Source organism: Siphateles boraxobius, unplaced genomic scaffold (assembly GCF_051911475.1).
Source record: "Siphateles boraxobius isolate OS27281-9 unplaced genomic scaffold, OSU_SipBor_1 8, whole genome shotgun sequence".
NCBI classification, from domain to species: Eukaryota; Metazoa; Chordata; class Actinopteri; order Cypriniformes; family Leuciscidae; genus Siphateles; species Siphateles boraxobius.
This window is the reverse complement of record NW_027509208.1, coordinates 233093-257629: the sequence shown is the minus strand read 5'-3', so window position 1 is coordinate 257629 and position 24537 is coordinate 233093. Positions and strand designations below refer to the sequence as shown.

The window sequence follows — 24537 nt, the reverse complement described above, 5'->3', positions numbered from 1 at the left end:
ATGGAGAGAACGTTAGAACAATAGAACAATGGATGGATGGATGGACAGAAGGATGATAGAACGATGGATGGATGGACGATTGGATGGATGAATGGATGGATGATATAGAACGATGGGTGGATGGATGTACAGACGATAGAACAATGGATGGATGGATGTAGGATGATAGAACGATGGATGGATGGATGGACAGAACGCAGAACAATAGAACAATGGATGGATGGACAGACAGACAGAAAGATGATAGAATGATGAATGGATGATAGAACAATAGAATGATGGATGGATGGATGTACAGATTATAGAATGATGGCTGGATGGATGATAGAACGATAGATGGATAGACCGATAGAAAAATGGAATGATGGATGGACGGAAAGACAGACGAAGGAAAGGATGATAGAATGATGGATAGATGGAAGGAAGGATGGATGGATGATAGGACAATAGAATGATGGATGGATGTACGGATGATAGAATGGATGTATTGATGTTTAGATGATAGAATTATAGATGGATAGAATGTTAGAACAATAGAACGATGGATGAATGGACAGACGGATGGAAGGATGATAGAATAATGGATGGGTGGATGGATGACAGACAAGAAATAATATAACAATAGAATGATGGATGGATGTGCATAGATAGAACGATGGATAATAGAATGATGGATGGATGGATGTACAGACGATATAATGATGGATGGATGATGATAGAATGAAGGATGGATAGAACGATGGATGGATGGATGTACAGATGACAGAACAATGGATGATGGATGGATGATTGAATGAAGGATGGATAGAGCGATATAACAACGGATGGATGGATGGATGGATGGATGTACAGATGAAAGAACGATGGATGATGGATGGATGATAGAATGAAGGACGGATAGAAAGATATAACGATTGATGGATGGATGGATGTACAGATGATAGAACGATAGAGCGATGGATGATGGATGGATTTACAGACGATAGAGCGATGGATGGATGGATGAATGTACAGACGATAGAACGATGGATGGATGGATGGATGTACAGACGATAGAGCGATGGATGGATGGATGGATGGATGTACAGACGTTAGAACGATGGATGATGGATGGATGTTAGAATGAAGGACGGATAGAACGATATAACAATGGATGGATGGATGGATGTACAGACGATAGAACGATGGATGGATGGATGGATGGATGTACAGACGATAGAACGATGGATGGATGGATGGATGTACAGACGATAGAACGATGGATGGATGGATGGATGGATGGATGTACAGACGATAGAGCGATGGATGGATGGATGGATGTACAGACGATAGAGCGATGGATGGATGGATGTACAGACGATAGAACGATGGATGGATGGATGGATGTACAGACGATAGAACGATGGATGGATGGATGGATGTACAGACGATAGAGCAATGGATGGATGGATGGATGGATGGATGGATGGATGTACAGACGATAGAGTGATGGATGGATGGATGGATGTACAGACGATAGAACGATGGATGGATGGATGGATGTACAGACGATAGAGCGATGGATGGATGGATGGATGGATGGATGGATGTACAGACGTTAGAACGATGGATGATGGATGGATGTTAGAATGAAGGACGGATAGAACGATATAACAATGGATGGATGGATGGATGTACAGACGATAGAACGATGGATGGATGGATGTACAGCAATAGAACGATGGATGATGGATGGATGATAGAATGAAGGACGGATAGAATGATATAACAATGGATGGATGGATGGATGTACAGACGATAGAACGATGGATGGATGGATGGATTTACAGACGATAGAAAAATATGGATGATGGATGGATGGATGGATGATAGAATGAAGGACAGATAGAACGATGGATGGATGTACAGACAATAGAACGATAGATGGATGACGGATGGATGGATGATTGAACGATGGATAGAAGTATGATAGAACGATGGAAGGATGGATGCCAGTAAAGCCACAAGGAAACTTTTGGACAGGTTTAATACGCCTCGAGTGAAGTTCTAGGCTATTAACAAGTTGAGATCTCAATGTAGCGTCAGCAGGACAGAGAACAGTAATGGCAGCTGACATGCCTGACCTTTCCCATTAAAAGAGCCAGGCTGCCTCCACATCTCATTAGCCAGCTCAGCACCTCGCTCTGTGACTGAACCCAGCAACTTCAGCCAACCACTCGTTAATTCATTTATGCCCATTATACACCTCTTTAGCTCTCGTTTCTGGGGTGTATATATACAAGACATTTGTGTGTGGCTTATTTTTCTTATTTTACAAACCTGTTTTTCTCCCTCAATCTGTCTTTCTCACGCATATGCTCAACAAAATGCTTGTGCGGTTTATCACTGATTAAACAGGCTGATGCTGTTCCATGTGACACCTTGGCAGGAAATTAGGGGAATTATTTATGTATATATGCATAGAAATGCAAATGTGCAAACATACATTTAAGACACATAAATCACAAAGAAAACATGAAATAGTTCAGGAGTTGTTTAAGGGATCATATAATTATCTCAAAAACATCTAAGAAAGTGTATTAAAAGATGCATTACATAGATCAGAAGTGACAGTTAAGACTTTCAGATTGTTAAAAAGTATAATCTAATAAATGCTATATTTTTTACCTTTCTATTTATCAAAGAATCTTGAAAAAATGTATCATGAATTACACAAAAACATCAGACCGCACAACCGTTTTCAACATTGACATTAATAAGGAATGTTTCTTGAGCACCAAATCAGCACGCAGGTATCCAACGGATGAACCGCTAATATGTTATGTAAAATAAAATTTTAAAATCTATTTAAATAGAAAACAGTTATTTTAAATTGTAATATTTCACAATATTGCTGTTTTTACTGTATTAAGCATAAGAGATGTCTTTCAAAAACACATCTAATCTGACCCCAAACTTTTGAATGGTACCATACGTATGTTTTCATCTTACATCTCAAAATATAAAGAAAATGTACCAGATTCTGTTTCTAACATAGACTTGCCCTTTATTGGTGGCATGGGCAGTTTAACTTCCTGTCACGGGAGAAAAAGTTCAATCCCAATAAATCTGAGTGTAAAATGACACGGCATGGCATTTTACGTTTTCTGACGGACGATTTTTTACTATAAAATGGAAAAAGGTTGTTTCTTTGAAATCCTCACTCCGCAGAGTCTTTCCCAGGGGTGCGACAGACAAGCATCATAAGCGTGAGGAAATCCATCATCCCTGACCACTTCCCCCAGTTCTACAAGGTCACTATGTTGAAACAGGCAGTCTGACACCGGCTCTGTCACCTCCAATGCAATCAGAACTCCCCCACAGCGGTGCATGGCTCACAGTTTTCAAGGAAATTATATTTATGAGTGGCAGACAGCGATTATTTTTTCACTGACAGCAAGAACAATGCCACTAAAATCCTGGCAGGCTGACTCACAATCATCGTTTGATTCCTAAGATGGGGCGCTTAGTGTATTACGAAGTGACATCCCCAAATGACCTAATAAATGATGAAGCAGGTTTATGGATGAAATAAATGGGTCAACAACAAGCATTTCAAACTGGAAAACAGCAAATACGTGAATGTGTAGAGCTACTAGTGTTAAATTACCCTTCCCAGCAGGGCTCGACAGAGTGAGCATTTGGCTCGCATTTGTGGCTAAAAGAGTCTAAATCTGCTGGGTAATAATGGGACAACAGTTTTTAAAAGTGACTTTTCACTATTAATTACAACAGGAACTGCATTTTCATTGGTTTAAATAAAAGATTTGTGTTATAAGAGACAATAAAAAACAACTTTGTGCATCAAAACCACTCCTTTCTTGGTAAAAAATTAACTTTATTTACTAAAGTCAATGAATTTGTGACCGCTGAATGTAACATTTTTGGCAAGCCAAACATGTCAGTCTCTGAGTAACATGTCATTTATTTAAAGGAAGGTTAAGCAATATTGGAGAGGCTAGCAATGCAAAGCTAGGTTTGAAAGCATAATATCCTTACTTAATTTCTCACAGCACAAAACATACATACAATAATAATGACCGTAAACAACTAACAGAGCTCTTCCTTGTACCACCTGACCGCTGCAGATTCATTTCAGCATTGATAGTGTTGACATAGAAACACAAAAATCTGAGTCTGAGGACGTGAACGGCTCTGGGTCATGGGTTGCCATCTCGTAAACAGTTATGACATGTCGTGAACGCAGCATAAGCTTGTTGTTTTGGTTCAGGAGGAACTGTAAAAGGCTGTTGCTGTTTGTTTAAAGCACTCGGTGACTATCCACAACTCTGCAGCCTTACAGAACGTGCGGATGTGTGATGTCTGCGCGAGATTGTACGAAAATTCTTTCGAAAACCCCTTTTATTATTGATTGCTATCAGGATGTGAAAAGAGTTTCAACCAGTATAACAAAAAGTGTTAATATTTTTTTGCGCGTCAAGCTTGTTCCTCGATCAGGAGAGTAAGATGGTTCATCCCTGTTGAAAAAAAAGTTTTAAAACCAACCTAAGCTAGTTTGTTGGTCTTAGCTGGTCTCTCTGCCTGGAAAGACTGATATATTGGCTGGTATAGGAGGGTTTTGGGCACTGTCTGCTGGTCAGACTGGGAAACCAGCTGAACGCTAGCTTAAACAAGCTAAAACCAATCGCAAACAGCCAGGCAGGACCTGAGTAAAATTCTCCATTTGCTTAAACAACTCAAATATTAAAGAGATCATAATGCAACCGTTGAGATATACATGCAGTCTGAAGTAGCAGCCCTACTGTGAGTTTAGTCTTGACTGGATTTCTTAATGTTGTGCTAAATGGTATATCTTTAAAACATAGGCTAGCTCAGCGCCTTATGGTGTAGTCATTGCATTTGAAAATCTAAGCACACCTCCTACGTAGCGCAGCAGCAGTCATGACGACTGAAAACAATAATTAAAGAACAGACTACTGTATGAAGAGAGAATCTCAGTATGCTAGCTGAGCTGTCGACACTAGTCAACCAATGTCGCCTTTTTGATTAAAGTTGGTTGACCTAGGAATTCTACCTTGTTGCTAAAGCCTTTTTATAGCTCAGGAGAGTTAACTTAACTTAAATAAAATAAGTTTGAACTCACGCGCTCCACCATCCGACCTTGGGGACAGCAGGAAGGCGTTTTCAATCGTTGTGGGAAGTCAAAAGCAAAAACTATCAATTTGTCAGTTCCACTTTTCAAGCCAAGCCCAATGACAGCAAATCAGCTAAACCCCATTTAAATGTATCTGGTAAAAAGTGTGTCTAATACAGCTAACATATTCCATAAAGGCTTCTCTTCCTGTGCACCAAGAACGTAATTACATTTGCACACTGTAATATGAAGCCATTGGCAATGGCCTGAGGCACATTAAAGCACGTGATCTGCCACCATGTGCCCTGGCTAACAATGCCTTCAGTTCCCATAACCTGCTTCCATCAAAACCGCTTCATGTGGACACCACACATCTGCTCCTCTCACTCTAATAGCTTTGATGGAACCCTATAGGTTCCTTTAAGAAGTGAAGGATATTACGCTGGACTCCAGAGCCCTATGGAGCCAATTACTGTGGCTATCTTCTCTTAACAGACAATTATGTCACCTAAATAGAAAAAATGTGGGAATGTGATTGAACTCTCTATTATCATGAGACATAAAGGTGATTTTGTTTGGCAAAAAAAATAAAAAATACCAGACCCATTATCCCGTGGACTATCCATCCATCCATCTTCCTTTAAATTTTAAATACATCATTTAAAACTTTCAAATAGCCTAACATTTTACTTACATGTAGCTAAAATTCAGTCTGTCCTGAAAAACTTTGCTTTTCCTGAAAAGGTATATAGTTATGAATTTCTTAACATTCATTTGAATTCTAATTCCTTACATTCACATTTAAATGGCAATTCTGTATCCTTTTTAGCTTCAAATGCAATTAAATTAAAAAATGAACTGGTTAAAATACCCAAGTCATAGAGAGCAGGTGTTTCCCAGACAATGTTTGAAATAAAGAAGGATGGCTATATAGTATGTGCTAGATATGGGCTTTGACCCGAACAGATGCGGAACAGCCCAGCTCATCAGCGAGAGCGGTTCTTCACCTGAGCCACGCCACGATGACAGATCACACGTCAGGACCGCCCTCGCAGGCCCTGCAGAGATGGAGCCGTCTTTAACCAGGCATGCCATCGCTGTGTAAGAAAATCTCTTATCATGTTACGATATGCAGAGGCACAGTCGTAATCAGGCTAAGTGCCATGCTCAGGCGTGAACCCTGCTAAAATGCCATTCCAGGCAGTCACCCATAAAACACTTTATGGAAAGTAAAGACCAATCTCACTACTAAGTATCGATCGTAAATTATCGTAACATTTGCAGGCAGTCAGCAGAGCCATATTAACCACTGGAAGTTATCAAAGGGTGTGTGTGGCTGTTCTGCTTGGACATGTTCACATGTCACATGTAAAGCAGCTGTTGGTATTGTAACTGTCTTCAGATTGGATTACATGTTGTCTTCATATTACAGCTACAGCTACATGCAATCATAGTTTAAAGGAACAGTTTGTCCAACAAATAATGATTGGGTCATAATTTAGTCTACTTTACATCATTAGTTTCGTTCCAAACGAGAATGACTTTATTTCTTGCTTGGTGAAAATGATGACAGGATTGAACTAAGTTGTGAAACTGAAACAGTTCTAAAGCAAACAAGAACTGAGGCCTACGTATACATTGAAGGTAAAGGCACACAAAGAAATGTTAAACCTAGATTTCAGCTTGGTTAAATATTTATGATTCCTCTGGCATCAAAAAGCACTCATCCTAAAAGCTTTTCTTGTAACAATATGTTCTCAGGAAACAGCCTTTTGGATTACAGGACTGAACGCTTTAAACAAGAGAGTTAATACATTATCACACAATCACTTTACAAACACATACTGTACCAGTATTACAGTATCATGATGGTCACCTTATTCGTTGAACAACAAATTTAATTTAATATAATTATTTTACACACTTAAAGCATTGTCGTATCGCATATTGAAAATCGCATTATTTACCGAGTTATAGAATTTTTCTTCGAAATCGTGCAGCCCTAGTACTAAGGGCTATTGATCAATTAAAATTTTGATCAAATTCATTACATACGCTAAGTGAAGCATCAAAGGAATCATAACTATTCGCATATACAGTACCTATTGGCTGAGAAAGCCAAAACATTTTCCTTCCATATTTAACATAAACCTATTGCTGACCTACAGTCCACAGCAAAAACATTTCACAATCAAGTCAATCTGCCCAGAGTAGATTTAGACTTAACATCCAAGTCGGTGGGAATGATTAATTGTTTTAATTATTTTATTTTTTATAAAATCACTTTACTTTTGTATAATGAACCACACTAAATGATTGTATCAGATTGACAGGCTTTTGATATTAAGCAAACCAACTTAAAACTCACTCACTTAATCACATTTCACTTCTTAGCTGTAAACAACCAAGGAAGGTGACGCCACATTATCATGCACTAAATATAATCTCATCAACGACATTATCTGCACTCTACGACAACAGACAGTTACAATTGACATGTTAATCATAAAGCAGGATAAGGATGTGACCTGAAATGTATTATATATTTATTTTCTATACAGATGCACTAGAATGATTATTTCTTTACAAATAGAGCTATTCAAATCCTCTGGTGAAATGGTTTTCATATCGCAATATAAATTGCAGAAAAACAAAATAATCACAATGAAGGTTTTTTTCCAATATCATGCAGCTCCGTACCTGTGACTGTGAATAAGGACAATAACAAACTCTCAGTTTTACTTCAACTACGCTTGGAAAACACATACAAAGCTATGTAGCAAAAAATGCTTTTATTCACAGCAATTCTACTGCCCTGCCTCGTTTCGTTCTGCTGAAGCACATAAGGGCCTTTGTCTGTATTCCCAAGGGATCACATCCTCTAGGCTCTACCGCTGCAGTCAGGTAAAAAAGCTTCTGCTGTGGCAACAACGTAGAGGATTTATCAGACAGGCGATACAAAAGCGTTGTGGGTATTCATATTTCCAGACAATAACACAAGGGACTATTTATTATTAGATCAAAAACTATAGGCATCCGCATTAGGGAGAAGATGTTCTAACAAAGTTTGCTGAAACACAGCCAAACCGCAAAAGATGATGGCTTCATTCCCAGATGCAAAGTGAGCTAACTTTACCGTAAAACGACTTTCGCAAAGTGGCCGGATACAAATTGTGGTTGCACACTGCCAGGAGTGGTGGTGAATAATTTGAGTGACAGCAGCAATGACTGACAGCCAAGCAGAGAGGATACGCTGTCAATTTAACTATAATTATTGGAACTGATTACACAGCTTGAATATAACAGCACTTACGAGTCACGAATGTGTTGAAATACTGACAATAAAACATGCATTTAAGATACAGTGTGAAATTTCTGCAGGACTACTTAAAATTTTTTAAAACGTCAGCAAATTAAATGTTTGTTAAAGGGATAGTTCACCCAAAATGTTTAATTCTGTCATACTCACCTTCATGTTGTTCCAAACCTGCATGAGTTTCTTTCTTCTGTATAACACAAAATAATATGTTTTGTAGAATGTTGGTAACCTGACAGTTGACGGTAGCCATTGACTTACATTGTATTTTTTTAAGTCAATGCTACCGTCAACTGTTTACCAACATTCTTCAAAATATATTCATTTGTGTTCAACAGAAGAAAGACATTTTTGGATGAACTATCCCTTTATCAAAAGGTTTTTAGATTTTGCCAATAATAATGAAAGAGATAAATATAAAATTCACATCAGGACGATAATTAAATTATTTTAAATAAAACTTTGGTAACACTTTACAATAAGGTTCATTAGTTAACATTAACTAATAATGAACTGCACTTATACAGCATTTGTTAATCTTTGTTAATATTAATTAACATTAGTAAATGCACAGTGAACTAACATGAACAAACATTGAACAGCTGTATTTTTATTAACTAACCTTAAGAAAGATTTAAAAAAACAGTAACAAATGTATTGCTCATGGTTAGTTCATGTTAACTAATGTTTAATAAATAATTATTGTGAAGTGTTACCATAACTTTTTTTTAAGAAAAATCTGATTAGTTTTCACAATCACATGTTGTTTTTGTTACATGTTCATACATATTTAAATTAATATATACAATATTTGAATATTTGGTTTACTTTTATTTTTTTCCTCACCAACTTAGTTTCATTTCAGTTAGATGGCATCTTAGAATAGTAAATTTCATTAAAATTAATATGACATGACATAATATAGACTAAATTGGTACTGTTGTAAAAAAATACCATACATTCTTAATAAACTATTAATAAAATGCTGTGTATAAATGAATCTCGTACCAAACAACAGAAAAGGAACAGATTTCTCAACACCAAATAAAATTACTAAAATTAACAAAATTAAAATGCACACAGTTCATCTTGTAGATGAGCCATTTGAAAGGAAAATGGATCTAATATTGCCAACTTTCTTATGAGATCTTTCTGATCTAACGCCAAACATTTTTTTTCTAAATCATTTGTATTCTCCGCAACCTGTCCCGAAACAACCATTAATGTGATTTGTGCACTTTATTATGTGAACGCCTTGGTTGGAAAGGCTTTGCCAAGAACATAAAATGCAAATTCAAATCAAATAGATTCAGAAAACAAAACCAGCCAAAAGGCATCATGATACACATAATGTATTTCTTGTACTGTTCTGGGCTTTGACGGGTCAAAAGGGCAACTATGAGGAGACTGTATCCTCCGTGTTCAGCTACTGGGCAGCAATCCAACATTATACCTATTGTTGCTAGGAGACATTCACGCTAATGTTTATGGCTTGCCTCAATCAGATGGGAACCTGGCAAATAGCGTGCAGCACTGCACAGGTATCATCACTGTAACCTTTTGTGCTCTGAAATCTCAGGACTACGAGAGAGGCATCCGGGCCGGGAAAAGAAAGGTTAATTTAATGCCAAAAGGAAAGAGAAACGCCTGAAAAATGTCCTGCAGCAAAGACTTATTCCCACCACACCTTTGCAGCAATTGTGTTTATTGGTTTTGTTAAGCTAGGAATGATTTATAACATTTGAAAAGCCATTAATTCTTTCTGCCATTTTAGATTTGGATTGTGGTGTGGAGAAGCCAATTCAATTCACTAGCCAAATATCAAGCACTTCTTTTCCCGGAAAGGCAGCTCTTCAGTTGCAGTCACAAAGCCAAAGAGCTTCAGTTGTTTGCTGTGCTATTCTATCTCTGTCCTGCTTCTCAATCTGGCATTCTTTGTTGTCAAATTCATGAAAATATTAGCAAACAAATCTATATGACTCAACAGTCCAACTTACATAACAAATCAATGGATTTACACCAAACACGGTGGGAATGGTTTTTAGTCACAGGCTTTTTGCCTGTCCACATGGTGCTTTATTCGCAAATGTTTTATGCGATATTTAAATTTTGCGCACAAGTTAAATTAGCAACTTGTTTGTGAAACTGATGTCACCATAACAGCCAATTAGAACAGTTTATGTTTAATATTCATGTAAGTTTGATTACAATCAATGATATTGCACAGGAGGGCTATTTGTAGATTGATGGCAAATTACTGTAATACAAACCAAGCGATCAGTAAATGTTGCACAAAAATCTTATTTACATGAAAAAGAGCTGGCACTTGTCGTTTAATTATGTTGAGGTGTAAGAGAGAAAGTTTACAAAAATGCATGTTAATGCAGCTTTTATTAGCAAGTTTAAATTCATGGTGTACAAAAACATTAATTTATACATGGTAGAGTTATGGCATCAATGCTTTGCTAAGACAGAATGTAAATATTTGGATTAATTATGCAAAACGGCTTCCGAAACCATCTGTCAGTTTTGGAAAATCAAGGTCAAGTCGCAAAGGCATTGCACAGCAATTTAGAGAAATACTCTGCCAATGTGATTGTTGTGTTTGGCAAAGGATCCGTTTCCATCTGTACGCTAGGAATCCATTTAGCTACTTCTAATCTATAAAAAAAAAAGCAGAGTTGTCACAGCACTTTTACATGCTTATGGACAAACTCAATCATACACAATACACGGCATTAACCTCAAGAAAATCTACATTTGGCAAATCACCTGCATTCAGGAGAGTAATTAATTTCAAGAACACAAGCCTTTCTCCTGCATGCATTCAGCTGATTACGATGAAGGAAAACAACAATTAAACCTTTGTCTTTGTGGTGTTCAAAGAGGAAAAACGACAGCATACATTCATACCTGTCGGAAAACAAAGCAATTATAGAAATGTGTAGTGCCAGGTGTATAATATTTCAAGAGAGTTTAGAAATAAACTCAGTTCATGACCTCAAGAACAACAGGTGTCTGTCAGTCTCTGGACAATATGTTATTCGCCAATGAGGAAACAATCTAACAAGTAATTTTTCCTTTTTTTTCTATTTACCCATTCTATTTTTACTCCCAAGGTAACATCTGTGTTAACGTTCAATCTTGGGTTTATTTGGCTAAACATGTATTTTATAAATTGTAAATTTTCAATGCCTTGGGCATCTATTTCTGAGGTTGAATGGACTTCGATTTAATTTGTTACTTTAGTACAATTAATTATAAAAAATAAATGCATAAACATTAACACATGTAATCATGGTTCCTGACTCTGACAATTCAACAGGCAACTTGCCAAATCAGACTTCCTGAAAGCCGACAGCACGAAACGAACAAGGACAGATGGAATAACTCTGAATGCATTACGCATTGCTTCGGACTGCAGGCCAAAGCTAGGAAATGAAAATAAACAAACAGTATATTGCCTTCTAAAGTCTATTCAACTCATCTGCCACAATAACATCTTTGAATCATCCTTATTCAAGAGGGCTTTTCTTAATAAAAACATTGATATATGTGATTCATTTTGAGTAGTAATTGTGATTGATCATGCAATTAATTCAATCAAATCATTTAAATAACAGAAACAGGCTTGGTGAATAATAGGCTACTTATGAAATAATCCATATAGATTTTAACTCTCTAAATCCACTGCATAGTTTATTCTGGCCAAGTACTGCCCACTTAGACAGAAAAAATGCCTTCTGATGAACATGTATAATGACCAACTGTTGTTGATAAGTGTGTGAAGGGGCAGATAAATATAAAATCGATGCAGCCACAACAACAGACCCATACAACAAAGTGGTAAAACGTTCCAATTATGATGCTTCACTTTCCACAAAAGCTTACAGAGATAAGGAAATTAGAGCAAAATCTGAGAGAAGCACATGGGCAGAACTTCCCTCAAGGACATAACAGATGATAAGGCATGTCTAAAACAAAACCCTTAAATAATTTGATGTTCCAATGCAATGAACGGTGGGCGATATACCGGTAGACATGATTAAACCGGTAGAAATTTGGAGACCTATCCTCTCCATCACAGTCGTGTGAAATTGCCGTGCAGTGTGGTTACGAAAGCTTATTGTTTGCATATGTATGTAAATCTCAAGCATTGAGATTTAAAAACAAGCACAATAACTAATTTCACTATATGCACACACTGTCTGAGAGACACACATAAAGCTGCTGCTCATAGAGCACATGAGTACTGAACTAAGTTATTTTTGCCGCCTAATTGCAAGTGTCCAACTGCGTCTAAAAACCAGATGCATACAAATTATGCACCCACAAAAATGCGATTATGAATTTGCAAAGGCTGCGATTATTTTTTTATGCACAGCTTGTCAGTGAAGCACAGCTCTGTGATCAGTAGTAAAGGCTGTTTCATCTGAAATCACTGCGAGTTTGAGTTGATAATAACGTGCATTTAAAAAGCAACACAAGTCAAACATCTTTCCAAACATGAGAAGTATTTATGGACCTCTTGTGCAACAAAAGACAACATTTAATAACGTGTTTTTACTCCAAACTCACTTCCTAACGATAGTAGAGCATCCTTCTGTGAGATGATTTGGCTTCTAACACAGAATAAAGCACAAGACATTATTTCATAGTATTCTATACAGTGATAAAGGCTATATCGATTAGCATAGAAGTATAAATATACTTTATTATCATGAAAATTCCTGAGAAGGATTGAAGAACTCATTTAGACCATATGTGACCCTGGACCACAAAACCAGTCACATGGGTCAATTTCTTTCAATTGAGATTTATACATCACCGGGAAGTTGAATAAATAGGCTTCCCATTGATGTATGGTTTGTTAGGATATGACAATATTTGGTCGAGAAACGACTATTTGAAAATCTGGAATCTGGGGGTGCAAAAAAATCAAAACGTTGAGAAAATCACCTTTAAAGTTGTCCATTTATGTTCACAATTGTGCTGCATCCACTCACAAAAATATATTTTTTATATATTTACGGTAGGAAATTTACAAAATATCTTTATGGAACATGATCTTTACTTAATATACTAATGATTTTTGGCATAATAGAAAAAATGATAATTTTGACTCACACAATATATTGTTGGATATTGCCAAAAATATACCTGTGCTACTTGTGACTGGTTTTGTGATCCAGGGTCAAATATGTTTAATCAATCAAAGCGTTTCGATCTTCTGTTTCACCAACAGCTATATTATGATGACAATAGCGATTTCCTGGAATGATGATACCTTACTTCTGCGGGGCATATTTGGAGTTTATAAGCAAGAGCGCAGAAAGATGAAGCAACATTTACTACTGATCACAGAGCCGTGCTTTACTGACAAGCTGCACATTCAAAAAAACGCAGTCTTTGCCAAATCGTGTGCTGTTTAATTTTCGATTAATCGTGCAGCCCTAGCCATTCTGGATGTCATCATAGCCATTCCCTATGGTATTGCAGATGTTTTCATTAGTACCGCTCTTCTTCTACTTCACTTTCTTCAGTTTACTATCGCCACCTAGTGATAAGGAATACAGATCGTATTGCATAGATCACCAGACTCCGCAAGTCATCAGGTTTGTTTTCCTCAGTTTTTAATGTACTTTATTTATGAAACAGTAAATTTAAATTTTATGGCAGGGGTAAGTTTAGGGTAAGGTTTAGGGTTTGGGGTAGGTTTTAGCTAAAATCACCATGAGTCTGTATTACATATACATTTACATTACATTTAATCATTTAGCAAACACTTTTATCCAAAGCGACTTATGAATGAGGAGAGTACACGTAGCAAGTATTTTTAAATAGAAATAGAATAGTTAGTGTTAGTATTAATGGGTCAAGTGTTGACGAAAACGTTTGTAGTACTAAGGGACACAGACAGACTCCCTTCAATTTTGTAACTTTAATAAGAATAAATGTATTAATTTACATAGTGAAGACAATGCAGTGTTTGTGTTCACGCGATTACTTACAATTATTATTATTTCTAGTGCTTTAATTTTTTTTACGTAGGTCTATTTCATTTGTGTCTTTGTTCTATTGTAGTTTCATCCTATTGTCATATTAGTTTCTTTGATCTTATTTTATCACTGACTGTTTACTTGACTTTATTTTTTTTACTTAGGCTAGTATTAGTTTTTTGTGATAATGAAATTGGTGACAAGAATTATGACATTTCAATTACATAAAAAATTTTGATATCATAAAACTCTTATTTTTAAGCAAAGATAACTATATATATATATATAAATATATATGGTAAATGGACTGCATTTATATAGCGCTGCCGCTTTCACAGACCGAATGGCCACCAAAGTGCTTTACATATTTGCCTCTCATTCACCCATTCACTCGCTCACTGATACACTTACGGCAGTGTCAGCCATGCAAGGCGCCATCCAGCTCGTCGGGAGCAGTTGGGGTTAGGTGTCTTGCTCATGGACACCTCGACACTTGGTCAGGTGGAACCGGGGATAGAACCACCAACCTTTTGGTTTGTAGACAACCTACATGAACCACTGAGCCACTACCGCCCCATATAGTATATATATATATATTTCAGGGGTAGGTTCAAGGAAGACGGAGATGATAGTAGTTCAACACTTTCTTTAATAATACTTGCACGAAAGACAGGCGAACAGGTTTGACAGCGTGTAAACACCAACACAAAGTGTATCACACGAACAATACCGGACACTGAACAGAAGACAGGCAGGAACTTAAATACACAATGATGATAGACATTAACGACAGGCAGCTGTGAGGAAGGTGATTAGTGTCCATGGAAACAGATAGTGGCGGGAAACACTGACAAGGAAACACTGTATATATGTATAAATGGTTATCATAAAATAAATGTACTCATAGCTTTATCCGATTTTGGTCATATCGCCCACTCCTACCATAAACCCTGCAACATTAGCAGCAATCTGCAAACATGTAAACAAATCTTCCTGACTGACTGATAAAAAACTTGTGCATGCCTGATTCCCAGAAGTTCTCTTGCGGGCAGCCAATTGGAATGGGCAGATTTCACCAGCTGTATTCATCTCAGTATACATTATGCATCATTGGGGGGCTGTCGGAAGCTGAAGCTAAGAGGACAATTTGACAACGTGTTATCAAGTTCTTCATCAGCCATAATAGAGTCAAACTATTTTACCAGATGTCCTTTGTATGAATGCATCTTTGAGCAATCTCCATGAACACATCCCTTGAGTAATATTCCTTTCTTTGTTTCCATGTCAGAATGTTGGGCCTCCAGGCCAGACTTTTAGACCACAGGCATTTATACATGCCAGACACAAAAACCACCAGAGAGAGAACTCGCATAAATGCTTTAACTATGCACATTTATTTGTATTATTGCCTTAGGCAATAAAAACTGCCTGGTAATTTAGCAGAGCTGGGTGCATTATGGGTTTTCTACAGCCATTCCTGGAAGAAACTGTTAACAAAGCTAGAGAACGAAAGAGACAATCATTTTTTTTTTCTTTCTTCATAACTCTGACACGACATGCTAATCTACATGCCATCTTTGGTATAAAAAAAGTTGTTGGAGGAAATGTTATCAACCCAGTATACAGTATCTCACAAAAGAAAAAGTATATCTCACATAATAAAATGTCTGTATTTTTTCCCACCCTTTCATGCCACTATTTTTTTTTTTAGTTGTCAGGAATAAATGTGCTTAATTGGACAAGAGGAACAAATACTAAACATTTGCAATACCACAATGTATTTCCAAACCTTCCAATTGCCATCCCAGTTGTGCCCAAAATGAACTCTTTTGCAGAATAGTAGCAAAAATGAGGAAAAGGGGATCGGAAAAGTTCAGAGAAACAAAAAAGAACAAAAGGACAAAAAAAAAAAAATCAGATCAGTGCACCAATAAAAAATTGTTTTTTTTACATCAATCAGCAAAAAACCCACCCTAATTCTGAAATATACAAAACAAAAAAGCTCATAAGACAACGGCTACTTAAAAGTAACTTGCTCGCCTATGACATCATCCAGCTCAAACTGTATGCTTATGACATCATCGCGCTCTAAAGAGCGACTTCTAGTCATGAACTCTGAGAAAGGTCTGATTAATTGACACCAGGTGGTGACATCACCCACTACAGCTGATTCTTCGGGTTAATGACCTGCGTGATACATTAACCTACAAACGCCCATTTGGATTAGTGTAGTCACGCTTGCCAGTTGTCATGTGATCAATCACTTATCACACACGTCTGATTCATCATGCCAGCTGGTTGGCATGCCGAGACTGTCGCTGCCCACTATCCATTACTGTAACTGAAAGAGTGATTCAAAAGGTGTGATAGAGATAGTCCGGGAAGAGTTTACTCGAGAAATTACTCTTTACAGAGCTTGTTGTTGTACAAACACCAGACTGAAATCATCTTTTTAAATGGGACTGGATAGGAAAACATTAAATGTAGATTTCTAACAGTCAAAATCCCTATTAAGCTCTACAGATGCAATAATCATTTTCTGCTTTAGTAGGTCAATGTGACTTGGCTTAGCATCTTAAATTTAAAAGTCCTAATTGGCTGTCACGACCCGTGGTAGTGGGAAGATAAGCATAAATGATAGTGGCTCCAGGCTAATGACACAAGCCCTGCACCATCATCCCTCCGGTTTAATATAACGAGGCAGGGTTTCCACATATAGCCCTAGATTATTTCCACTAAGATTACCCATGGCCACATACATTTTAGTGCCGTATCACTGACCACTTGTCAGGTGGACTCTTGGGTTCACTACAGTACCTATTTGCACAATTAAAAGTGAGATCTCTATAAAATTTCATTAAATAACAAATCACAAGCGTCCAGTAACCAATTCAGATTAAAAAAAAAAACCTCTGTGTGTAATCTGAAAGGTTGTAGGTTCAAACCCTCTATGCACTTATAGGTTAGTCCAATCAGACTGTTCCGAGTCACCAATTCACCAGTTTTTATTAACAAGTGATGCTGTAATTAAGTAATTAGTAATGAAAGATCTTGGCTGGTAGTCTGAAAGGTTGTAGGTTCGAATCCATAAACTATCACCATCACCGCTGGTAGAAATTAATGTTACTTTAGCATCACTTACCAATTGCATGCCACATATAAATGCCAGCGTGCATCTACCACTGCAACAGCCCATCTTGCCCTCCTTCGAGTCCGTGTTTCCACGTGGGTCGCTGTAACTCCACAAAATGATGCCCAGACAACGGATTTAAATGGATCTTTCTTCACTCCAAACGCGATAGACGCGAATCAAATACGCCCTTCCGATGAAAGCATCCCAAGAACTCCACCGTGTAGGGAGAATATATGAAGAAAACTGCATGTGTTTGTTAGAAAAGTAGAATTGAGGTGTAACGCAAAGTCAAAGAGACACGGAGAACACTTCCCTAAGTTAGTGGAGAAATAACGGTCTCTCCAAATCCAGCACTGAAATACATGTCAATGTGATCTTCCTCGGGTCCGTGTCTGAGAAACAAAGCCACCCAGTGTTGTTTACGCTCTCATTGCTCCTCCCTCGCGAGAAAGAAACCGAATTAACACATTTTAAACAGCTATGACTCGTTTTCTTTCTCTGGAAGCCGCGACGCGCGTTTAGTTTTCCAGCAGGAAATCCAGGGGAATGGTGGTATGAGGACAATAATCCAAGCGCGCGTCCTGCAAGAGCCTTTCAGTGCAGCTCAAACGTGTCTTCTCGGATCCCTCAACTACTGTTGGCCCCTTCCAGTGTTAACTTGCTCAGTCCGGGTGTAGAGGAGGACAAAGAAGCGGCGCATCTTGCACCATCTGACGCTCCAGATTGAATGAAGCGCACGCGGCGCTGCTCTCCGCGGGGATGCGACTCGGTATGTTTCTCACGCAGCGGCTGGTGCTGATGCTGTACAGAGCTCAGATGAGGACCTGGATGTCCCCCAATGCACCGGATGAGCTCTCTGCTCCCTCTCTCAGTGGGCGTGAGAGCAGATATATAACGGGCTGTAGGCTACTTGCTTCAATCGCCCTCGGGGAATTTCAGGTCTTTAAACGGCTCCCTCGGGTTTCAAAGTCTACAATGAAAAGACACGTTCTAGTTAGTAATATAACTATTTGTTTATTAATCTTCCATTACTGTTGCTGAAAAGTTCTTTTGGCGAGATAAAAAGTTTATTTTCTACAATACCGTTTTTGCTGATTATGAAGGGATTTATACTGCGGAAACGACCTGACTGTATCCTGCTCACATGGCTACTAACAAAATAATAATAAATAAATAATAATAATAATAATAAAGGTAACTCTTTAGTTTAGGGTCCAATTCACATTATTATAGTTCCTTGTATGCATATTGCATATTACTATATTGTCTGTTTAATAGTAGTAATGCCTTGTTATGCATGACCATAATCTACATCCCTTAAATACCTAAGCTTAACTACATTACTAACTATTAATAAGCACTAATAAGGAGTTTACTGAGGCAAAATTCGTAGATTAGTTAATAGTAAGAATTGGACCCGAATCTAGAGTGTGACCAATAATACTATACTACTACTACTAATAATAATAATAATAATAATAAAATAGGAAGACATAACATATTGATTTGTTTATATTACTTTATAATTTAAGCTGTATTAAGAAAAATATATAAATTACTTAGCCTATTAGGAAAAATATTATACAGCACAGGCTACAAAACAATCAGCTAGCAAACAAACACATGCAACAATATTAATAGTAATAGTCTAATAATTGTAAAGTCTTCTGGTTATTATCAAACACAGTCGAAGACATGAAATTATACCATGGATTTAATGTTTCTGAATGCCGTAATTGAAGAATCAGGATCAGAAATCAAGTATTCATAAGAGCCGTGTAACAACATGCAATATATACTTTACATATATATATATATATATATATATATATATATATATATATATATATATATATATATTTATATATATAATGTATATACTCTAGGAGCATAACTCCTACTTTTTAATGCTGGTGCAATGCAATCCCAAACAGTCCACATAAACATAAACACAAGCCCACACCCACAAACAAACACACACACAAATAGTCTCTTTTATCAATGTTTATGACATGCTTTAATTTTCCCAGCAATCTTGACTGGCAGTACCATGTATTTACGTTCTGATTTCCGGAGGTAATGACTGAAGTGAAATTGCGGACTCCTCCATCCCGTCATGCTTGTCCTCTCTTGTCCAGTTTACTTTCAGATTCATTTCACTTTACCTGCAGGGAAACCAACAGAATTAGTGATACTGGATTTTGTTTGTGTGAATGTTCCATGCCACATGACTAAGCCTATCTGAGTTTTCCAGCCATCACGTCTCTGGTCCTCGCATTTGCTAAGTTTAAACAATGTCCAAGCAAGCAAACTGTTATAAACAAATTCGTTGGACATGAAAGACATTAACCTCAGCTCATGACATGAATAATACTGAGTCCTCCTGGAATGTATTAGCACTTGTCATATATAAATAACCTAGTATTTTTTTTGCATGCATTTGCTTCTTTGTTCCCTTAAAAGTCATTATAACTCTTTGAGACAAATCTTAGATGTAAAGATTTGAATTTATAACATTCACGTCACAAAATTCTAATCATCCGCCTGAAAGTGTCACACTGCTTGTATCTGATCGCTTTCTCAAATCTGAATCTAGATTGGGCAAACTGAGACAAACCATTAAAGAATAGGACATTAAGGAGGACTGTGCATCTGTAGCAGCTGTACGTGGAGATATCGATCCTTTAAAAATGCATGAGCTACTGCAGAGCCCATGACTTCTATCACTTTAAATTGGACACCAGACTGATGCACTTTGTGCTTTAGTGAGGTTGAACTTTGGGTTCTTCTAAATGTTTTATTTGATCTGCTCTTATTCAGTATGCCATCATAGGCCTTTCACCCAACTATAAAATCAGGACATTATTCTTTCAAAGATTCCTTTGCACCGTGAACACATTCTCATTGGCAGGCTGAGGATGTTAAAGCTGTATCATTGAAATAACACAATGGCTATTTCACAGATTTATAAGACTGACATGACAGTCGCTGTGGCTTTGAATGCATTTATAGACCAACTACACCACAAAACATGTCCCTTGTGTTATGCTAATATACTGTATAGCCTGTTTTCCAAAGCAGTTGTTCCACTGCATCTCATATCTAAATCTCTAGTAACTTATAGCAGTTTATATCGCAATATTATCAATTGCTCATTGAGATGGGATTCTTATGAAAGATTTGTGACGTGAGAAGATGCTTGCCCTGCTAAATAGATGTTTCTCTGAGTCACAAAAGGTTCAGCTATAAGGGCTAAATTATTTGCACTATATACATTAATTAACAACTAATAAATAAACAACTAAATTAACTATAAATTAAACTTAAATAGCAAGATTAAAAAAAGACAAATGCACATAACGAAATTACTACAAATTAAATTAAAATATATAAATATATATTGTCCTTGCCCAAGAACACAGGCTTGTATATTAAGCGACTCCATTTGTCACACACCACAACTATGGGTGTGCGTGACTGCAGTGAGGTACAGTATATTAGATGTAATTGGTAATTAGTTCACAAAGCCAGTGTTAACAAACAGTAGCAGTCCTGCTTTACGCTACCTGTCGGTATGTCTTAATAAGTGTAACACTGAAAGCTGATTACATAAGCTCCAATAATGAGGTGTTCAATAACAGCCTACAGAAGGGCTGTTCAATTAATTTTTTAATAAGCCAATGATTGGCCCCTGTGGGTGTTTCAGTGCCCCCTTGTGGATGTGGGATAATATTTCAACATGCCTTATTACAAACTCTGCATTAAATGCTGCCATCTATTATATGTCAGGGCTGTCAAATGTCTATTAAAGTGTGTTGATTATAATACTTAGATTTTTGATGATAACATATTTACTTTAAGCTTAATGTCTCCCAACTGGGCCAAATCTGCAGGATTCCACATACTCTGTTCCTTTGTGAAATGTATGAAACATATACAATTATCCAAATATGCATCCAGTAAAGTTTGAAATAGCAATGCATGGAGCATAATTAAAAGTTATTTTCACAACATGCACAACATATGTTCATGTTCACCACCCAAAAAGTATATTGGCATCAGATAAAGACATCACACAATGTCCGCTGCTGTGTTAGGGAACGCGCGGCACTTTTGCAGCTCTCTGCTAGTATTAATCATTTAAACCTGCATTCCAGAGGGCCATCAGAGATTGATGATAATTTCCTGCCCCCAGCTTGTTTGTTGCTCTGTGACAGACTGTTTGATCAAAGTTTGAAAGTGATGCAAGTTGCTATTTATATGAAGCAATCCACCGAGCACAAGGGGAGGTGAATAACACTCAAAAGTTAAAGAATTTCACCCAAAAATTCTGCCATTGTCCTGAACCAGTACTGTAAGCTTTTTTTTTATGCATTTTTTGACCCCATAAAACAAAAGCTCAAAGTGACCACTGTCAAGCTACAAAAGGAAAAGTCTCATAAAGGTGTTCCATTTGAATTCCAAGCACAAAAGTTGATTGGACCACTTTTATGATTATTTTTAGGGTGATTTTTACGGAGAGAGCTCAACACGCTGCAAATGAAGAAAACACATGCAAATAGAAAAACACCCGCAAATTAAGAAAACATCTTCATCAGTTTCACAACACGTGTGCTACAAATACTCACAACACATCCAAATACTGAAATGCGCTGCAAATAGCACAGACCACAACGGAAATGTTTCCAGGGAACCCCGATATGTGACGAACCCGGATGGGACATGCTTATTGCTCAATGTCTACTTGTTATTTTATTTTGTACTTTTTTTTTCTTGCAAAACATACTGTACAGAGATGACTTGTATATACAAAATATATTAGAGTTAACAAAGAGCCGAAAAATAAAATAGAAAAAAGATAGAGAAAAAGAACATCAGGGTAAGATATTAATCTATACATCAGAAACATTCTACACATTTTGTAATGTTATGTTTAAATAAGCTTCATAGGTAAGAAATGTTAAGTAATGTAGGGTTCAAAGAGGGAGCAATTTTTGATAGCACTTTGTGTTACAGTCCTGTTTCGCATGAACATACTATGTATAGATACGTTAATATAAATACGTTTATATTTATGCATTTAGCAGACGTTTTTATCCAAAGCGACTTACATTGCATTTTAGGGTATACACATTTACCTTCTTATCAGTTCTTTCTTTCCCTGGGAATCGAACCCATGACCTTAGCGTTGCAAGTGCCAACACTCTACTGTTTAAGCTACAGGAAAGCAGTAGTAATGTAGTAATGATACTAACTAGGTACTGAACCTACCCCTAAACCTCAACTTAACCCAATGTCGTTACCTTACACTACTCATTACTTTTGTGGTAAGAACACTGTAAGTACATTGAAAGTGCACATACTGTAAAATGAAGTGCTACCGAATTTTTAAAGTTGAGACACTCACACACAGATAAATAAAGCATATTATAAAAATCTTTTTAGTATAAAATGTATTTATTTGCAACAGTTATGTAAACAGCAACAATGGCATTTCTGTCCCAAGAACAGCTCTTTAGCTGATGGATGCGGTGCTGCGTTGTCATGGGAACATTATCCAGGAAATTAGGAAATTATGTTGGCTGAATCCGAAATCGCCCCCTAAACCCTCATTCGCGAACCCCTACGTTAGTCCAGTAATAGAGTTCAGTTGAAGGAGTGAATGAAAACGAGTGAGTGAATTCGGACAGCCGTTGATTGTACATCGATACACAGCCGGGTCCGTCACTTATTGGCGTCCCCTGAAAACATTTCCGTTTCCGTCAGTGCTATTTGCAGATTAGCTTGAAGTTTCAGGACTAACAGTAATTCAGGTACAGAAATTGTATAATCAAACGTAAAATAACATTGAATAATCTTCACTGTATAAATTAAATCTAGATTAATCCTGGCTGAAGCTACAAAAGTTATTCAAGTCAAGATCAGTAATTGACTTTGTTTCTTTTTTTCATTGATTAACTTCAATGAAACAATCATCAATAATCAAGGTATACATGCATTAAGTCTAAATTCAATCGCTACTCGCTCAGAAAGTGTGTTGCTGGATGGCTGGAACACATGCAGTAGATCCTATGAATGTATATAAGTTACATGTCAAGATTTACCGACAAATTTTTTTCTTTCTCGAAACACAAGTTTATGAGTTCATTCTCTACATTTTACTTCGCCTTTCACAAATTTAACAGGGTTTTTCTCGAAACACAATGACTTCACTCAAAAAATGTTTATTCTCAACATTGTATTTAGACTTTTTCTCAAAAAAAAAAAAAAATTCTTAAAACAAGATAACTTCATTATCTAGATTTAATGAGTTTATTCTCAACATTGTATTTCGACTTCTTTTCTTGAAATACTGCGAGTTTAATCTCGCATTATAACCATCTCGAGATGGTTTCAGTTTTTTTATTGCTTGCCCCTAATCCTCTTCCGTAGATGACAGAAATGTCATATTTAGGAGATTTATTTCTTTAACAGTCGAGCTGTGAGTCTAAACAACCATAGAGTGTTTCACTCAGTTTACTGTTCATATTTGTTAAGCGTTTGCCTTGCAAACACAGCTGACCCATCAGCCCAGACATAACATTACCGCCGAATGAGGCTGTTTTCACAACCTCTGCAATTATCCTACACGTTTACAGCCTAGTGTTTTAGCACATTTTCTATCCCGAGGTATCCACATCTGCTTCTATTATTGATAGGTGCCAGCAAGCTCTGCTAGCTGCCAGTGAACTTGAGAGAGAGATTGGTTGAACTTTCATTGTGACACTCTTAGTGGCGCCTTTTAGCGGAGTGCTTTGAAAATGAATGAATGCCAGGAGAGCGTCTGCAATGCAGGGCTTTTAATTGATAGTACGGTCTCTGATCAAAGAAAGTGGGGTAGGTATGCGGCTCCATTCAGGTGCCCGGCGTACTTTCCTTGAGTGGGAATCAGTGATGCATTGGGCTGCCCATCTCA

At 37.1% G+C, this 24537-nt stretch overlaps 1 protein-coding gene across 1 annotated transcript in view; it reads right to left on the bottom strand.

Moving 5' to 3' along the window:
- The window catches only part of nkain2 (sodium/potassium transporting ATPase interacting 2), a 185534-nt gene extending 167087 nt beyond the window's left edge, over window positions 1-18447 (bottom strand). Inside the window, exon 1 of the mRNA XM_077219870.1 lies at window positions 17592-18447. Within this exon, the coding sequence (XP_077075985.1) occupies window positions 17592-17645 (54 nt within the window). The 5' untranslated portion in view covers window positions 17646-18447. The remainder of the gene's footprint in view (window positions 1-17591) is intronic.
- Window positions 18448-24537: the final 6090 nt, after the last annotated feature.